This window comes from Eupeodes corollae, chromosome 2, assembly GCF_945859685.1.
Source record: "Eupeodes corollae chromosome 2, idEupCoro1.1, whole genome shotgun sequence".
NCBI classification, from domain to species: Eukaryota; Metazoa; Arthropoda; class Insecta; order Diptera; family Syrphidae; genus Eupeodes; species Eupeodes corollae.
Genome location: NC_079148.1, coordinates 132337182 through 132357076, shown reverse-complemented (window position 1 = coordinate 132357076; position 19895 = coordinate 132337182). Strand labels below are relative to the sequence as shown.

At 33.1% G+C, this 19895-nt stretch overlaps 1 protein-coding gene across 1 annotated transcript in view; it reads left to right on the top strand.

Annotated features, from left to right (window-relative positions):
• Window positions 1-7737, top strand: part of LOC129944236 (acetyl-coenzyme A synthetase) — a 34719-nt gene extending 26982 nt beyond the window's left edge. Inside the window, exons 2-6 of the mRNA XM_056053546.1 lie at window positions 1650-2388; window positions 2456-2610; window positions 2676-2844; window positions 2910-3099; window positions 7277-7737. Coding sequence (XP_055909521.1) covers window positions 1650-2388; window positions 2456-2610; window positions 2676-2844; window positions 2910-3099; window positions 7277-7725 — 1702 coding nt within the window. The 3' untranslated portion in view covers window positions 7726-7737. The remainder of the gene's footprint in view (window positions 1-1649; window positions 2389-2455; window positions 2611-2675; window positions 2845-2909; window positions 3100-7276) is intronic.
• The last annotated feature ends 12158 nt before the right edge of the window (window positions 7738-19895 follow it).

Here is a 19895-nt window from a genome sequence, read left to right as displayed (position 1 = left end):
CTGTCAAAAATAATTTGTTTCGAGTTGATCTACGATCGACAATCCTCGATTGTATCAAGTTACGTACTGGCAATTATATTTTTTCGAAATTATCTTACCTTCCGCACCAAAGCGACTATCCTCTTTCGCCATTTTTATTGTTTTGAATGATTTTTTTTTATTTCCCGGCTTTCAAATATCAAATTGGCTGTGTTCAGCAGTTTAATCCGTTTACTCCGTTATTTTATTCCGACCTCATAGAGCACGCTCTGAACATGTTCACAACCAAAAAAGAAACACGAATTTGAAGCTCTGAACGATCAGAGCTCAAAAAGAATCACAATTATTTTTTTGACAGTTCGAGCTCTGCTCTGAACTAAAAAAGAAAAATGCCAAATATATTCATACGTGTTTTTATTTTCGTTTGTTGCTAATTGCGAACAGATTACAAAAGTTAAAAGAATGTAAACATACATTTAGTTCTGTTTGTTTTAAAATGTTTAAATGGTCACTTTGGAGGATTGACATTTTTCTTAAAACATATTTTAAGAAGCAATTACTAGATACGTATATAAATGATTATTTTTTCTGAATATGTTTATAGACAGTCAAAGTACATAAAAGTAGATTTTAATGAAATTTTAAAGAAGAATAAAACTACAAGTGAATTATTTACAACAACAACTATAATTACTATAATCACCGATTATTTTAATCGAGGATAAGACTGCATTACCGGCATATTATACATGCATTGAAATGCAAGCTCTTTAGCATTTTAAATATACATATGTATTAATTATTTAAAATGACAGTTGTTATGACCTACAATCAGAGGGAGACATGTAGTCTTCATCCACCCTCTTTTGTGGCCGCCGCTTTAATCGTCTTTGAATTTTTAAACAGACCCAATGAGAAGAAAAAAACGGTCACAAAAACAAACCCAACACATTCATTCACAAGCAAAAAAAATCGTGCCTAAATAAAGGTCAAACCACCGAAATTTTTAACTTGGCACACGACCAAATTAAAATCGTGCTCTGTTTTACAAATCTAAATGAAAGTGGAATATAACCAAAAGGGTGAGTTTACACTTGATGGGTTGCTTGACCTAATACCAATAAAAATGTATAAGCTCTGCAAAAAGTGAACTCGTTCTGAATTTTAAATTCAAAAGTTTTTAGAGAAATGGGATCACTACTTTTGATGTCATATAATTATGCATGTAAACTAAGATTTCTTAGGCTGCCTCTGCATCATCAATCGATTTGAACTTGAACTTCAAGGCGCTGCTGGTTTGGGCGGTGCGGCTTAGTATGATTTATTATGTATTTTAATTTTGTAGCCATTTTATCACAAATTTACGTATGCATAGACTTTTCAAATTAAAAGAGGGATAAAATCGATCACAATTGAGAGTACGAGTTAAAAAAAAGAAACAAATATTGTAATAGGGTGCAAAAGCCCCCAAATTTAGTTTGATAACAATATCTCGTTTAAGCTTAGTTAATTTTATTTGGGAGTTATCTTATGACGAACTTTTCTTCGAGTAAAAGTTTAAGAGAATTCGTTTGACGCAAAGAGAGTTGGATTTTAAGGAATTTAGTATTTAAGAGAATTTTTGTTTTCATGATTTACCTTTTTTGAAAATCAAACATTTATTTTTACAGGGAAGGCAACCATCCCGATGACTACTCACGCGGTCTCACCTACCGCAAGCTACTCGAAGAGGTATGCCGTTTTGCGAATGTCTTAAAAGATCATGGCGTCAAAAAGGGCGATCGTGTATCGATTTACATGCCAATGATCTTGGAACTTCCAATTGCGATGTTGGCATGTGCCCGTATCGGAGCTGTACATTCCATAGTATTTGCTGGATTTTCATCGGATTCCTTAGCCGAAAGAATGTTCGATTGTAAGGCTAAAATTTTATTAACAGCCGATGGAGCCTGGCGTGGTGAAAAGCCACTCTACCTGAAAGCTATCTGTGATATTGCATTGGAGAAGGTCGAAGAGATGGGCCATAGTGTTGAAAAATGTATTGTGGTGTCGCATTTGAAACGGGTTACTCCGTGTAAGGAGAATTACAAAGAGGAGGACATTCCATGGACGGATGATCGAGATTATTGGTGGCATGAGGAGATGGAAGACAAAGAGCCAGCTTGCTATCCTGAATGGATGGGTGCTGAAGATCCATTGTTTATGTTGTACACAAGTGGATCGACAGGAAAGCCAAAGGGTGTTTTACATACAACAGCTGGGTATTTGCTTTATGCTGCGACTACCTTTAAAATTGTATTTGATTATAAGCCTGGTGATGTCTTTTGGTGTACAGCTGATATTGGCTGGATTACTGGTCACACTTATGTTGTTTATGGACCTTTGGCAAATGGTGCTTCTTCAGTTTTGGTAAATAATTTTTGTCTATGAAATGCTTTGAGATCTTATTAATGTTTGTTTTTTTTGCAAAATCCAGTTTGAAGGAACCCCTTTCTATCCTGAAAATGACCGTTTCTGGGAGGTTATTGACAAATATAAGGTCTCACAGTTCTATACAGCACCAACGGCTATTCGTGCTTTGATGAAATTCGGGGATGCACCTGTCAAAAAACATAAGCTTAGTGCATTGAAGTAAGTTCCATCAAAACTGTTTGTAAGGTTTTGAATTTTTTTTAACGAAGAATTTGAAATTACAGAGTCCTAGGAAGTGTTGGTGAACCTATCAATCCTGAAGCTTGGTTATGGTACTATAGAATGATTGGCAAAGAGAGGTGTTCAATTGTTGACACATTTTGGCAGACTGAAACTGGTGGACATGTGATAACTCCACTTCCTGGATGTACTCCAATGAAACCTGGATCAGCGGTACGAAAGGTCATTTAACAGAAACCAAAGACAAACAATTATTTTTCTTCTTCTTGTGTTTTTAGTCCTTGCCATTCTTTGGAGTTAAACCAATTTTATTAGATGAAAGTGGTATTGAAATAACAGGTGAAGGAGAGGGATACCTTGTATTTGCAAAACCATGGCCTGGTATGATGAGAAGTCTGTACAATAACCATGAACGATTTGAGGACACGTACTTCTCAAAATTCCCAGGATATTATTGTACTGGAGATGGTAAGCATTTTCTTCCTCTTAAATGGTGTTCCGTGAATATTTATTTTAATTAAGTGTAAACCCTCAAGTAATTTTTATTGACTAGCTTAAAAGATATTTCTGACAGATAAATGTCAAAAATCTGACAAATTTATGAGAGTCTAATAATTTCATATCATAAGTGAAGAAGAGTGGGATAAAATGATGACGTATCGAAATGTGTTCTTTCAAAAGTATTCAACGTCAATGCCGTCAAGTGGCGGATTGATAATATTCAATGAGATCAGTTTTCAAAATCAATGAACCCAAATTTAATTCCAACATAAAAATCAGTTTGAAAGCTTTGCTCTGTTGTCTTTCCTTAACGCTAAGATTGTTACGTTTTGTGACCCGTCATCACACTGTTTCGGTTCTCGTTGTTGAAGTGTCAAAAAACTACGATCTGTATTTAGGTTTTGAACTTTCAAAGTGGGAAAAACAATGAATTTCTAACTGATCCGTCATCTAACTCGAAGCACAAATTTTCATTATACAATAAAGTTATGTTTAAGGTTAATTTATTTCATTGTTAAAAAACACTCATCGCCACTTGAATAGGACACCCTGTACACTCTTTTTACTTTGCTTATAACTCAAAAGCGGAATGATAAAATAACGGTACTTTTCCCGTTATCTTTTTGCAACTCTTTTCTTCTTTCTCTATGACAAATTGCAAGTTCTGGAAAAAAGCCGTTATACATTTTCCACTTTATGTTAACTTTTGTCTAATTTAAAGCAATATTTTTGCGCAACTTGAATAGGCTATGCATTTAGTTTAATCGTTATCTTTGTCAAGCGGAATTGTATTTTTCGTTGGTCACACTATTTTGTAAATTTCGATTATTTAATTTAAAAAACACGTAAAATGGGTCGAGGAAAAGTGTTGACCGAGGCGGAAAAAGGACAAATCAAAGTATATAAGGAAAAGTCAAGAGAAGCTGACACGTGATATACAAATTTGTAGGTTATGAGCCTAAATATGGGAAAAACATGTAAGGAAGCATACACAGTGTGCGGACTTGAATATCATAGAAAATGTTTGGGGATGGCTGACACGTCAAGTATACGGATCAGAAAAACAATATTCAACTATGTCTAAACTAACCCAAGCCATTGAATTGGCTTGGAGCTCAATTTCGCTAAATTATTTGGACAGTTTGTATGCATCCCTTCCAAACAGTATGTGTGAAGTTTTGGAGCAGAAAGGTGGATCAACACGATATTAAAACATTTTTGTTTGTTAAATAAAATACTCCAGTTACTTCAAATCACAGTAACGTTCGTAATAAAAAGAATAGTATTACTCTAAAATATTTTTTTTTTATTAAAGTGTCGTATTCAAGTGGTGCAAAATTTGGACCTCGTAGTTTGCCTGTTTTTGATCAATAATTTTTTGTTAATACTTAAATCCTTAGCATTAAATTTTTTTTTCAGGTGAAATAAAAACAATTAACTCTTAAGATAAAAAAAATAGGTCTCTAGCAAGTTTGGTTTGGGAACTATTGACTATAGAAAAAAAACTAAGGAGTGTCCTATTTATGTGGTGTGGAGTGTATACCAATTTATATTAAACTTCTAAAGCTATTAAACAGAAGTTTTCTTTCGTTATTCATTATTCAATTCAAAGCTATTTTATAGTATGATTTGACAGATCAAAAATTTTTAACAATAGCTGTTTAAAAATGAATGAAACAGTTCGTCGCAATGAAACTTGACCGATTTTTCCTTTTTTTGACAAGACAATAATAGTTAACAATTTTGCAAAAAGGACAGCCCAATGATGTTTATAAACGTCAAACCAGTAACATTGGAAAATTGCTGTCATTTTAAGTGCTTGTTTGATGATTGCCTGTACAGCTTACAAAACTTTTTTCCGCAAATTGTAAAAATAGAAAGGGGCAAAAATACATACTATCCATTTTCCAAGGGTAAAATAAATCAATTTATTTTTGATCTAGATCCGAAAAATCAAAAATTTCGCTGTCTTTACAGTTAGTGGGAAAAGATAAATTGATTTATTTTTAATTTAAGATCAAATCAGCAGATATGGATTTTTCCGCAGATTCACCCCAATTTGCACTAATACTTATGTAATTTTTAGTTGTCAGTTTAACAGATACAAGTTTTTCTTTTAATTTGTAATTTATTTCGTTCAGAAAGAGTTTGCTATTAAACAAATAAATTTAACGAAATATGGAAGGAATTATAAACGAATTTGTAGATTAATTAACTTTATCTTCTTTTTCGATCAGGAAAGTACACCTCTGTGATTAGTGAAATCACGGAGTCAGCTTTGAAAAAAAATAGCTGGGCCACGAGTTGTGGACTAGGAGTTAACCAAAGTAAAACTGAACTGATGCTCTTTACCACCAAAACTAAAGTACCGCCCTTCACGCTAACCCGACTCAACGGTCAAATTCTATCATTGTCTTCCAGTGCAAAATATTTGGGAGTTATACTCGACCCTAAATTAAACTTGAAACTTAATATTGAAGTAAGGGTTAAGAAGGCCTGTGTTGCCTTCTACGCCTGCAGCAAAACTTTCGGCAAAAAGTGGGGACCTCAGTCGAAGATGATTTTATGGACGTACACAGCCGTAGTACGTCCAATCTTAACATATGGTTCGATTGTGTGGTGGCCTGCTCTTAGCAAAGCCTATAATATTGATAAGCTAAAGAGGGTTCAGAGAACAGCTTGCGTGGGCACCACAGAGGCCATGTGTACTTGCCCAACCGTAGCATTAAACTTTATTTTGGATCTTCTACCAATCGACCTTTTTATTAAATACATAGTCTCCTGCAGCGCTATTAGACTGAAGGAATCAAACAGCTGGTTGTCAAAACCTTATGGTCACAGTAACACAATGAAATTGATTTCCTCAGATATTATCTCGGTAGACACTGACTACTGCACTCCTTTGCACTTTGAGACTTAGTAAGGGTTTTAAGGTTATTTTCCCATCCAGAGAAGATTGGGAGGATGACATCGTGTCGATAGTGTTCGACACAACCATCGTTACGGACGGCTCAAAGATGGAGTGCGGAGTTGGTTCTGGGATCTTTTCTGAGTCCCTAAATGTAGCTAAATCCTTTAGGCTTCCTGACTTTGCTAGCGTTTTTCAAGCTGAACTGCTGGCAATAAGGGAGGCATGTAAGATACTTAAACAAAACCCAAACCAAAACCGAAATGCGGCTACCTTTACAGACAGTCAGGCAGCTGTCAAAGCCATTAACTCGGCCATATCCTCATCTAAACTGGTCCAGCAACGTCGCGATGAACTTGCGAGCCTGAATATTAACCTCGGTGTTACCCTGATTTGGCTTCCGGGCCATAGTGGTATCGTGGGAATTGAACGGGCTGACGAGCTCGCCAGGCAAGGATCGGCCCTTCATAGCTCACTTGCGGAAATGGTTAACATTCCTCTTGGTGCTATGAAGAGTAAAATCTTTTCTTTCTACCAAACTGAATCAAACCGAAGGTGGAGCAATTTACCCAACTGCATTATATCTAATAAGATATGGCCCACCTATAATAAAACCCCTACAAACGATCTTCTTCAAGACATAGCCAGGATTGTTGCGATTTGTACCGGACATTGGCCTATAGGAGTTCATGCAGAGAAGTTGGGTATCTCTTACAACACCTTTTGCAGTTGTTGTAGTGACCAAAGAGAAAGTGAAACCAAAATCCATTTCCTCTGCAAATGTCCTGCTTTGGCAAACACTAGAATGAAATCCTTTCGAAAAGCCTTATTTCACGAACTTGATGAAATATCTGAGACAAAGATAAGAGACCTAATCTTTTTTCTCAATGCGACGAAATGGCTCTAGCATAATCGCTATGAAGCTTCTCTATAAATCTATCCCTTTCAATCAAAGGTCAAACGAGTTTTCAAAACGGCGCACTACAGCGCTAATTGGATCTCAGGCTAGGTTGCCTTGAGATCGCCATTTCGACCTATCTTCTTTTTCGAAATTTTCTTATTCGTTCATTTTAGAATGTTTATAATTGTTTCCTATTCTAACGATATTGTTAAAATATTTAGCTATAAATTCGACAGCTCAATTCCAATCGCGTTCCATTCGCCAAAAAAAAAATATTTGTTTAAATGTCAAAATTGCTTTTGTTTTAAGACTTAATTAATTGTTTATCTTTCAAGGTGCTCGCCGAGATGCTGACGGTTACCTCTGGATCACCGGTCGTGTTGACGATATGTTGAATGTTTCCGGCCATCTTATGTCAACCGCTGAAGTCGAATCAGTTCTCACCGGACATCCACGAGTTTCCGAAGCAGCTGTAGTATCACGACCACATCCGGTCAAAGGTGAATGTCTTTATTGCTTTATCACACCCAATGCAAATGAAAACTTCGACAAGAAGCTAGTAGATGAGCTTAAAAAAATAGTACGTGAAAGTATTGGTGCATTTGCCGCACCCGATATTGTCCAACATGCTCCTGGCCTACCAAAAACACGCTCCGGAAAAATTGTCCGAAGAGTTCTAAGAAAAATTGCCATCAACGATCGTGATATTGGAGACACCTCAACACTGGCTGATGAAGGAATTGTAGAACAACTTTTCTTGAATCGGCCCCAAGAGGCAAAGTAAAAAAACAAAAACTAGTCCACCACAAAAAATCGAACAGAAAAATATTGATGTATAAAATAATTATTTTTCTCTCCTTACCTCTGTCACTCTGTACTGTACATTCTGTGCTTTTTTCGCCAAAATGAAAATTAGCAAAACAAAAATTATATAAGCTGTTATACAAATTCCAACAAACATTTAAAATTATACAAAAAAAAACAAAAAACTTAACACTATTCTAATTATTATTAGAAAATTATTTTCTTTTGTAATTATTATTAAATACTTGTTTGTTTTTATTGATTTAATGTTTAAATAGAAAAATTAAATTAATTCAATTCTTAATTTAGTTAATTTTTGATTTAAGTAAAATTCTGTATGTAATAATTAGTTGTAATTTTAATTATTTTTTATTATTTATAGCACTTTTTTGAATATCTTTTATGCATATCTTATAATAAAAATATAATATGTAATTTCTTTAAAATCTTGTTGTTGTTTTTATATTGTTTTTAATTAATATTTTTTGTTTTGTATTTTGTTATGTGGGTTTTTGCAAGACAAATACTAAATTTATGGACGCTTGTTTAAGGCCCTTAAACATAACTCTTATGTATTATTATTATTTGATGAAGCAGAGATATTAAATAAATTTAATTTAAGGTATAGTTTGTAGTGTAAATTATATGTTTATTCAGTTGTTATAGTTGAAAGAAATATGAATGTTAAATGTACAATGTTTGTTGAAAATATTACATTAAATATTAAATTAAACGTAGTTTTTCTTTTTATTTTAACATAATGTTAATAATGATTTGTGATTTGTAGTTTTGTAGCTTTGTTAAAATAGTTTATTCGTTTGTAGAATAATATGTTGAGTTATTAGTTGGCCTTTAAACATTAATATTCAAAATGAACCAAGTTCAGAAATCCTTAGAAACAGTGCAACATTTGTATTTTATTGTTGCGATGTAAAGGTTGAATTTTTAAACTCTAAACAGGTACATAGCTCGTGCATTTTCAGTTTGGGCTTTAGTTTTTTCTAATTTATGTTTGATTTTTTTAGTAAAGCCTGCCTGTTCGTATCTCAACTTATACAAGTCTTCACAGTTAAAGCAATTTTCTTAAGAGAAATATGATTTCGAAGTTTTTCGAAGTGGAGAAAATAGTTCCTAACTAACTAACTAAAATTCGTAAAAAGAGGCGCAAAATTTTAGACGATTTAGTACGATGTTAAATCATGTTTAGTATGACACTAGGTTAAAAAAAGGATTTTGATAATTTTAAACGAGTTTAGTATCGTACTATCTTATTAACATTTTACTTACTTACTTAAGGTGGCGTTACAGTCCGGGGCGGACCTGGGCCTCAACAAACATGCGTCTCCAGCCAGTTCGGTCCCTAACTAGCTGTCTCCAGTTTCTCACGCCAAGTTGGATGAGGTCCTCTACCACCTGGGTGCGCCACCTTAGTCGCGGTCTTCCTGTACTGCACAATCCCTCGGGATTGGATTCGAAGACCTTCTTAACATTTTACTAAAGTTAAAATCACCAAATGGCTACTTTATCTTTTTAGTATCGTACTAAATCTGTATGACATACATATGTCATTTTTCAACAACAACAAGAACAAACACGCTCCTTTTCTGGATAATGCTTGTCTTTATTGTCGCAACTTTAGATACCCTCCTGAGTACTAATAACCACTGCCATCAACCTTCACACCGAAGCCAACAGTTGTAGCATTGTAGCTGCTTCTGGGTATTAAAGATGCTTCACGGGAAATAGATCTCTCGCAAATATTCAATAATTTAATGCACATTTCATTTAAACTTTTTCACTGAACAATAATTATTTTACCTGGTAGAATAAATTTTAATATTACATATGTATTCGGTGTTAATATCCAAAATAGTTGCAACGAACTTAAACTTTAACACAAATAAAACACGGCGAGTTATGAAAACAAAATTAATGAAAAAAGAAAATTCAAATTCGATGTTGTCACTTTGACATTTGCAAAAATATTAAGGAATGTTTGTTTTGTTTGCTCCACAATCTGTCATTATTAATATGTGTTCATGTTTTTTTTTTATAAAGTGGCTTTAGCACGATAGTAGTTAGCAAAACAATAAAAAGTGTTTAAAATAAGTGAAAAGTTAGTAGATTACTATGTACATTGCCCGACAACCAATTATCGCCCCCTATGCTTCTTATCTTTGAAGCTTTATATCAGCCAATCAAATAAAACATTTGAAACGAACTTTTTGCCTTTGAAAGTTTGTAACATTATCCTCGAAAATAAATGAAAGTTTACGTACGATCTCAATAAAATAACATTTTAACAGAATTTTAAAGAATTAAATAAGAAAAATCATCTTTTTTCCGGACATTTGATTAGAACCCCCACTTGAAAATGCCAAATAACATAAGAAAATGGGCAGAGAATACTTTTTTTTTATTTGAATTCTTTATATTTACAACTTATTCCTAAAAAATTAATAATAATAAGTTAACCACGGTTAACTATGACCTCGTACAGCCTGTTGGGTAAAGAATCATATAATTTCTTTATATAGTTATTATAGAAATAGTCTGCCAGGCACTTTTTATTCCTTCAATGAGTTCCGCTTCAGTTGGATATTGCCTTCCAAACTCGTAAACCTAGCTTGCTAGCCACCCACAAACATTTTTTATTATGTTAAGGTCGGGGGAGTATGGCGGCCATATCAAGGGTACTTTTTGGAGCTCAATCCAATACTTTACGACCTTAGAGGTGTGGATAGGGGCGTTATCGTGTTGGAACTTCCATTCTAAGGGTCCAAAAATATCCTTGAACGCCGTTCTTAGTACACCATTGTAAACTGTGGCATCCATACGACGAGTAAGGAATTGTAATTCAATGGTGCCATAGTTCGTTATAGCTCCCCATACCATGACACCACCAGCACAGCTGTGCAGTCGATCTAAAGTATGCTCTTCCTTTCGAAGATCATGAAAGTAGTAAGCATAACCATCGGGACCCTCCAAATTAAATTCTGTCTTGTCTGAAAAGACGACAAGCTGCCACTCCTTCGTCCAGGACATATGCGCTCTGCAGAAATCGAGGCTTTGCACAGTCCGCACGCATGCTTTTACACCGGTTTTTTCTCTAATCTTGGCTGCAGAGTCGTGTGAATTCGATGCGTGCCTCAAAATAATTCGCTTGTCAGCTGCTGTAATGACAAGAGATGGCCGGCCCTTCAAATTTTTTCCATAGCTATGCTCATTTCTTAAGAATGAGGAAATAACTTTTGCGGCTGCGGTTAATTTTTTTGGAAATTTGATGGATTGATTGACCACACTATAAGCCTTTATTTTGGCCCTTTCGGCTTCATTTAACTGTTTTGCTTTCAGCATTTTTACTAAATTTAATGAAAATTATTCAAAATAAACTAATAATAACTTAAAAAAGAGGTGCTAATCGAATGTCGCACAAAAAATACATTAATTTTTGTCACATTTGACGGAATAAAGCAAAGCAAAATAACGGTTCATTTCCAGAACTCAAGTTTTTTTTAGAGATAGAGTAAAAAAGGAGAATGAAAAAAATAGATTGAGCATTATTCATATTAATCGTTCCGAGTTATTTGCATTTACACTGAAAGATTAGAGGGGGCGCTAATCGGTTGTCGGGCAGTGTATGTACTAAACTGTTAACTAGTATCGTGCTAAGGCCTTAATTAGGTTGTTTAAAATTTTGGGCCAGATATTTTAAAGAGTGGTGGTAAAATTATCTCACCAAAGAAAAAGTAAGCGAACGGAAAAACAACAAATTTTTTTCACACAATATTACCGTCTTGTTGCTGTTCTTTGAAATTTTTGTTTGTATTTTATAACTGACAGCAAAAGCGAGCAATTTATTTAATTTATTTGAATTTCTGTCAAATTTGACACTTTTCACAAATCAGCCTAAAGAAATTTCTTGGGCTAAAATTCGTAGGTTGGTGAAATATTTTACTCTGTCGTTTATTTTACTCTCTTTTTGAGTACGCGAACGGGATTTGGTTAAATTTCGTATTTTTTCGAAAAATTGGACTGTTCTAGGAGGGTACTCGAACAGGCCTAATATTTGACAGTTTCCTACCACATACATATAACGATCACGAAGTAGGTTAAAAGTTTTTAAAACTATTCTATCAATTATGTTACGATAATGACTTTTTTGTATCTCAGTTTGCGAACAAAAATTAGCTTATGTGGCGGTATCTTCCATGAACCGTTTTTTTCCTGAAATTTCCCATTAATAGATCTTTTTCAATAAAAATGCAAGAGTTTCCTTAAATTAAAATATTTAATAACATCGAAATTTTCAACAAAATAAAAATATTTTAAAATTGTATTTAAAAATACAATTTTTAAGGTTTTATCCGAAATCTAAAATGGATTTAGTTCTTCTAAAATGGAAAAAACATGATTTTTACAATTGATATAAGCCTAATGTATTTTTAATCAATTCACTGGTCAACACGAATTTTGAGCCTGAGTTCTGTACCTCTGATTTTCATTACTTATGCGTACTTAACTTACTTACTTAAGGTGGCGCTACAGTCCTGTGTGAACTAGGGCCTCTCCCAACAAACTTCTCCATCTAGCTTGGTCCCTAGCTAGATGTCTCTAATTTCGCGCTCCAAGTTGGGTGAGGTCACCTTCCACTTGTGCACCCCACCTGATTCGCGGTCTTCCTCTACTGCGCTGTCCTGTGGGTGTGGATTCGAAGAATTTCCGTAACTAATTAAAGAAAAAATATTCGTATCTAATAGAGTTTGCTTTTGAAGTTACTAAAACGAAATTTGAATTTTTATGAAAAAGCTCTATTTTTTAATTTCAATTTGACTTTAATTGTACAAGACGGCATAAATAAACCCCCAAATACAAAAAAGAATACAAAAAAGGCTCTAAAAATAAACAGATTTGGTATTTCTTCTGTAATTTGGAACTTTCTCGTATGAGCCGCCAAATGTAGTCACCCATCATGTTTTCATCATATGTATTTTCCTTGATAACGCTTTTCAAAGTTCATTACATCTTGGTGGAAACGTTTCCCTTGCTCTTCTGAATATGCACCTAAGTTGTCTTTAAATTTATGCAAATGACTTTCAAAGACATTCTGCAACCCATAACTTTGAAGTTGTGAAGCATATCAGTAATAAGCTCCGTGTAATTCTCTGCCTTTCTGTTGCCAAGAAAGCCATGAATCACTGCTTTAAGGCTGAGCCACTCTTGTTTTTCGTGGGTACTTAGGAGCTGTAGGAATTGTTCACTGGCCATTATTTTCTTTATTTGTGGACCGATGAAAATACCAGCTTTAATTTTAGCCTCTGACAATTTCGGGAAAAATTATTTTAAATATTGAAAGGCTCAGAGTCTTGACGCAGAGCCTTTACGAACCGCTTTATCAGACCTAATTTAATGAATAATGAGCTATGGAGGCATTGAAAACAGATCGGGCTTCACAATTGGTTCAATTTTGAGGTTATGTTGTCCTATTTGAAACTCGCTCCGTTGTATCCATGAGTGCTGCTGGTAGTGAAGTGCATCAGCTCTATTGTCCCATAAGCAAATGTAACACGGACACTTAGTGTACCCGCCCTGCATTCCCATCAGAAATCCAACCATTTTAAAATACCCTATCACTGGCCAGACGTACTCTTCATATTTTAAAACTTGAAGCACCATTTTTACGCTCTCGTAATTTACTTTTATTTCCATTGTGAAGAAGAACTGCCTTTAAGCTTCTCGTAGAGCCGTTGACAGTTTCTCACTCCCGCTTCACACCCACAGCCCCCCTACTCCACTCCTGCATCTTATATGCAACGGCTCCTAAAAAAAACTGCTAAAGAGCTGATACAGCCCTATTACGGTTGTCAATTATCAATACGCTAGTTGACATTTTTCAATGAAATTGATGAATTGGTATTACCGTTGTCAGCAATCAAAATTTTTGATAAACTGTGAACGCTCTTCAGAAATTATATCTATTGTGAATAATTCAAATTGACAGTCTTGGTATTATGGTTGTCAAAATATTTGTTAATTATCAAATTTTCAGTCAATCACAAGCAAAATGTTTCAATTGTCAATTAATTGATCTTTGACAACCGTAATAAGGCTGTTCTTCGTTTTACATTGTGTAAAGGTACAAAAGCAATCTTTATTTATTTTAAATGGAGTTTTTGCTTTTTTATACAATCAGAAAATATTCACTAAATAACAGACTCAAAGAAAAATATTTTTTTTGTTGACTTGAGTTGTGTTTCTATGTTAGTAATTCAAAAGCTTAAAAATTCTCTAAAGAAAGCCGTGAAAAAATTTAAGAACTTAGACAGGGCAAAACCATAATTTGAAAGCTAAAGATGCTAAATGTACTAGAGAGAAGCTGACTGTCTAATTAATGCGATGAAAAATTAAAAACTGGCAAATAGAAAAGCATGAAGATGTAAGTATTGTTGTTGTATTTAATTGCTACATTTTTTGAAATTTAGTATTTTTAATTCATCAAATCAATGCAAACAATTTTTCAATTTTTTTTCTTTTAAGAAATATTTATAGCTTGTATGTCCATCGTCTATGGAAGCTTGTAAAAACATAATGCACTCCAACTGTTGTTTTTAGTTTGTTGGTTTTTATTATTTTGGAAAAACTCAACATTTACATTTATGTAAATCTCTGCTTCAATACATATATTTTTATATTTTTAACTATAACTAAGAAATGTCACCATTTTTATTGACTTAGTTTTTAAAAATTAAGCAGTATATATCTATAAAATATTTTGAGAAATAAATTTTAAAAACAATGTTGTAGCTCTGCACATTATTTTGTAAACAAATTTAAATGTTCGCAAAACTAAAAATATACAAACTTAAATAAAGATGCAAAATATATTTATTAAACCAAACCAAAAACAACCAATAAAAAGTGCTTGAAATAAAAGAAAAATAAATAAAAACAAATACATATCATAGAATAATGTTATAATTATAAAAGTTAGTGTTTACAATTAATATTTATTGTAAACTTGTTTTTTAAAAACAAAAAACAAAAGCATCAAAAAAGGAAAAGGTCTTTTGAAACGCAACTGCCCTGCAACGAAATACATATCATCCCATAGAATGGGAAAATATAGATAATTTAGACACAAAACGAAGAAATTTTATTTATTATAAAAATACAATTTTATAAAAGAAAAAAAAAGAAGAAATTATTAAGAATCCTAAAATTAAATTGACAGGAATGATATCTATTCTATAAAAGGTTTCTTCTCTTATAAGAATGGATTAACTTTGATCACATAGAATTTACTTTTTATTCAATGTTTTAGTGTTCCTATAATTAGGTGTGTTGAATATTTATGTTAAAAAGTTTTATAAAATACACAACAATAAAGCTTATAGTGAGTATGAAAACAAAAATAATATATAGATGAAAAAAAATAACTATGCAGAAATATTCTATTTTAGTGTGTTTATGTAATTTATAAATGTGTACATAAAACTGATATTGAATTATACAAAAAATTAAAACCAAAAACATTGGCATTTTCTTTTTTTTTGTTTTCTTCTTATTTTTATACTTTTTGTTTCCTATTAAATTTATCAAAATTTTGCATCCAACACCTTAAATAAATTCGATTCTTAATCATAGTCTCTTTGTATCTTAAGCAACGTCCGATTCCTTTTTATCTTTTAAGATTCTTATTAAAAAACTGTAATTACGTATACTTAAAAGCAATTAAAGTTAATGCTGAAATTCAACAAATAGAGTAAAAATTAAATAAACTATAAAAGATACGTATACGCTTTAGTGTACCAGGAAAATATTAATCATGATCGGATGCAGACCCATGTTCTGCAACTTGCGAAGCGATAAAACTTGTCGAGAAACGGTGAGAATTGAAACAAAACTCATTTATCGCATAATCGGGTTTCTGTAAGTGCCTGTCTATACGCGTTGTGCCCACAACGTTGTGACGAGAGTTTGTGGGCAAGAGAGGAGCTGAGTAAAGGGACGGGATGCTCATCGCAGAAATTGAATTTTCTGCTTGGGCAGTACAGTTCCTATCTCATTTCGTTCCGAATTTCTCATTACTTTCTGTTCGTCGATGCGAGAGGTACATTTGTTTTGCTCTTCGGCTTTGAACATAGTGTATACACTGTTGCCACATTGGTCATATGTGACCAAATTTGGTCATTATTTTTTCACTTGGCAAATGGTAATTTTGTATTCCATTTGGTCATACTTTTCGGAAATGGCAAAAGATGTTCAACAATTTGAGTAACGAAAAAATTCTTTTAACATACTCACTTGGCTAAATAAAATAACTGTTAAAATCATTTAAGAAAATTTGATCTGAATTGGACTTAGGGAACGGAGAGAATTATCTACGCATTACACAAGCCTTAAAAATTCTCGAAATCTAAATTATTGTAAAAACTTATATACTGTGATCTCATGTTAAAACGTTTTGATGAATAATTCGCAGTTTTCTGTAAAAGATAAAAATATTCCAGAAGAAAAAAACACAACCAGTCGTCTTGAAATTCGTTATAAAAAGGCACAGTTTTAATTTCAAAATTCAATAATACCAAATAGCTTTAATAATGTTTTTACAAAAATGATACCAAAACAACACGCTTTGTTTTTATATTTCGTCATCTGTATTTGGGTTAATATAATTTAATAAAGTATGTTAGGGATTTTGTAAGTTTATTTGTACGTAATTAAAAAATAAATGTCATCTGCATAATATGGAAAATATGTTGAACAAAATATGATGAATCATTAATCTGTGTATACAAATTTTCCGGACTTTAATTATGTTGGTCATTTTTGTTTTCAAATTTGAACAAAAACTTTTTTCAAGTGGCAACCGTATTACTATATGTATACATGTCGGTCGGAAGTAACACCGGCTCAAAATTTCAAACACAAATGTTTCAAGTTTGTCGTTCCACAACACAAAATGGAAAAGGGGTCATGAGTAGTCACAACACATGTAGACACATAGTGTTGTGGGCACAACGTTGTGGGCACAACACGTATAGACAGGCACTAACTTTGACAGGCGATAACTTTATCGACTGGAACAAACGGAATAGAAATACTGGAAAAATGCGATAAAATGGGTTTCTGTATATCTAAAAGTCGATAACTTTTTCACATTAAACGTCAAAATATATCACTTTATTAAAAGCGGCGATAAATAAGGAGTTATAGAAAACAACATAAAACTTAAAAATGAGCGAAGTCGCAAAGGTAAGTACAAAGTATTAAGGTACATAAATAAATGTACATAAATTGCTTATCCGCATTTATTTGTAATGCAGAAACGGACACTTTAAAAGATTTTTAATTCAATTTTAGATTTTTGTTTTGAAAATCAAAAAATGACAGATTGAATTATCGCCTTCAAATGGAAATTCCAGTAAAAGAAATCCCAAAACTAAAGTTATCGCGTTCAGTTATAGACACACAATTTTGTCCAGTGGCGATAAGTGGGGAACGAATCGTTTAATTTTTTAACGATGCGAAAAGTTATCGTCAGAGTTACAGAACATGGGTCCTGCTGGAAAGGGATACATTTCCTATTTATCAGCAAATATTGGCAACGAATTCATTGATATAATGGGAAAACAAGTCCTAGTGAAAATTTTAGGTGAAATTAGATCGGCAAAATATTTTTCTCTAATATGCTTTTCACAACAAACCCAAAACCAAGTTTTCGGCAAAAAGTTTTTGAAAACTCGAAAATCGTTCACACCGAACATTTACACGTTTTCATTTAACATTTATATTTGTTTAACACCGGCTATCAAATTTTGTATTGATGAAAAAAACATTTCACAATGAGCCGAAGAACTTTCGATATAATCTGCAATGAACTAAAGGATCAGAAAATGCAAGATACAAACTTTAGCCTTAAGGCCCAACTATAATAGGAATAAGCAAACATACTCGTAAGCTTATGTCAAAAACCCAAAGAAAATTCACTTAAGTTTGCTAAATTACTGCATAGCCATAATGTAATTTTGCTCACGTATCTTCATGTCAGATTTTACTTATGCGGCGAGCGACTGGGATCGCTCTTGCTTAAGTTAACGAAACTGAGAAAAATTGAACGAAACGGAGCTAGACTCCATTATGTTCACTCGTATTGAGATTTTTTGTATTCGCACGTTTACTTATGCGCGCATATGCTAGCTTATGCCTATTATAGTTGGGCCTTTATGCAGGTACTTATCAAGTCGATTTTCAGGAAGGTTAAGATCTATACGTTTTAACAAACGGGATAAAATGAAAATATCCAAGTACTTCCTTTCACACAGTGATGATGTTCTATATGGGATGTATCCGCTCAAGATTCAATTTTTTGAAAATTCTTAAAGTGCAAACATTCTCCTAAGGATTTTGTCTTTGCCGTCAACACCCTTGAGTCTATAATTTTTTCCTGTGCTGTGATAGAGCAGCATATCAGCGCAGACGAGGCTGTAAGAAGAGTTTCAACTGAAGTTCTGGCGACGGGTGGAATGGGCTCACGGAATGAACCAACAAGAACTAGAAGCTCGCTTGGCTGCAGCTATCCTTTTTGTTCACTTCAACTGGTCAGAACAATTCACCATTCAATCCAAAATACTGCTATGACTATTGCTTCTGTTGGCCAAATGTGCCTTCAGGATCGCCATATATTGTGGCCGTGAGAGCAGGGCTTGAGAAGATTCTGAACGATTTCGTAAAGGTCCTTATAGCCGGAGCAGAAAAGGTCAATTCTTAGTTCCAGATTCGTACCAAAATTATACTCATATAGAGCGATCACTGAATCTGTTATGATGGGCTCCAATTTCTTGATGACTATTTCTTTGAGAACTCGCCTGGGTTGTCCAAAAGACTGAGGATCTTCTTGATGTTGGCATTGCTGTCCATCAAGCTGCGAAATCCCACTGTTTTGGTTTTATTCACTGGAACAAGTCGCTCGCTGCGACTTAACAAAAAGCAATAATTCTTATTTTGTAAGGAAATTGTATAAATAATATTACTTACCACGACCAAATTTATTTCAAAATGAAATATTTGTTTTAACAACAGCCATCAGCTGTTTTGTTTACATTAATTTAAGCGCTGAATGTTTCGAAAGGTTTGTTTGTTTAGTTCAACTTTGAGTTGCTACTAGTTTTTAAAAGGTTTTATATAAAACTTGTGGTTTAAGAAAACTTGTCGTTCACCAAAAATGTATGGGAAGTGTTGACAGTACACCCGACCATTCTTATATCGACCAGTTGACTTTTGTAATTCTAAATGTTAAAAAGAGGCTGGGATACGACCCACACTGATAACTTTTCATCCCGTCTGTCGATTTGTCTTGCTTAAAAGTTTGTCTATATGTACTCGTATCAATTTTTACCCAATTTGCGTAAAATTTTTTGTAGATTTTATTTTTTATGAATAAAACTACAGTTGGATTTTTATATAAAAATTACTGGCTATCGAAAACAATATTTTCTGTGAAGTAAAATAAGTTTCAAACCAATATTTGTGAGTTTTGAAAAGCTATTTGCGTCGAAAGTAACTTTTTACTAATTCTAATTGTTGTTTTTTTTTTAAGAATTTCATATTTCGATTTTTTTCAAAATTTTTTCGAATGTTAAAAACAATATTTCTTATAAGATAAAATTAGTTTGAAGCCAATATTTAAAATTTTTGAAAAGATATTTGAATCGATATTCAATTTTTACCAACTTTGAGTAATTTTTTTTTAGATTTTTATTTTTTATATAAAACTGTCAATTCGATTTTTCTCAAAAATTTTATCAGATGTCAAAAACATTATTCTTCGTTGCACAAAATTGTTTTGGAGATAAAATCATATTTAAGTCGTAAAATTTTGGAGGTCACAAATTTATTTTTCAGTTTTTTTGATTTATAAAAAAAACCGTTAAATAGATTTTTTTCAAAAAATATATTTAGGTTTAACCAAAATGTTCACCTTTATTTTAAACTGCTATGGTAAAAAAACCACCCACGCAATTTTCTTGAGAGCCCTTTCTGCATCTTTCTGCCTTATTATCTGTATAACAAAATTTATTTGAAATCGATATCTCTTCTGGTTCTTGAGCTTTTGAAGACGAAAAAAACGTTGCGAACGTACGGACATAC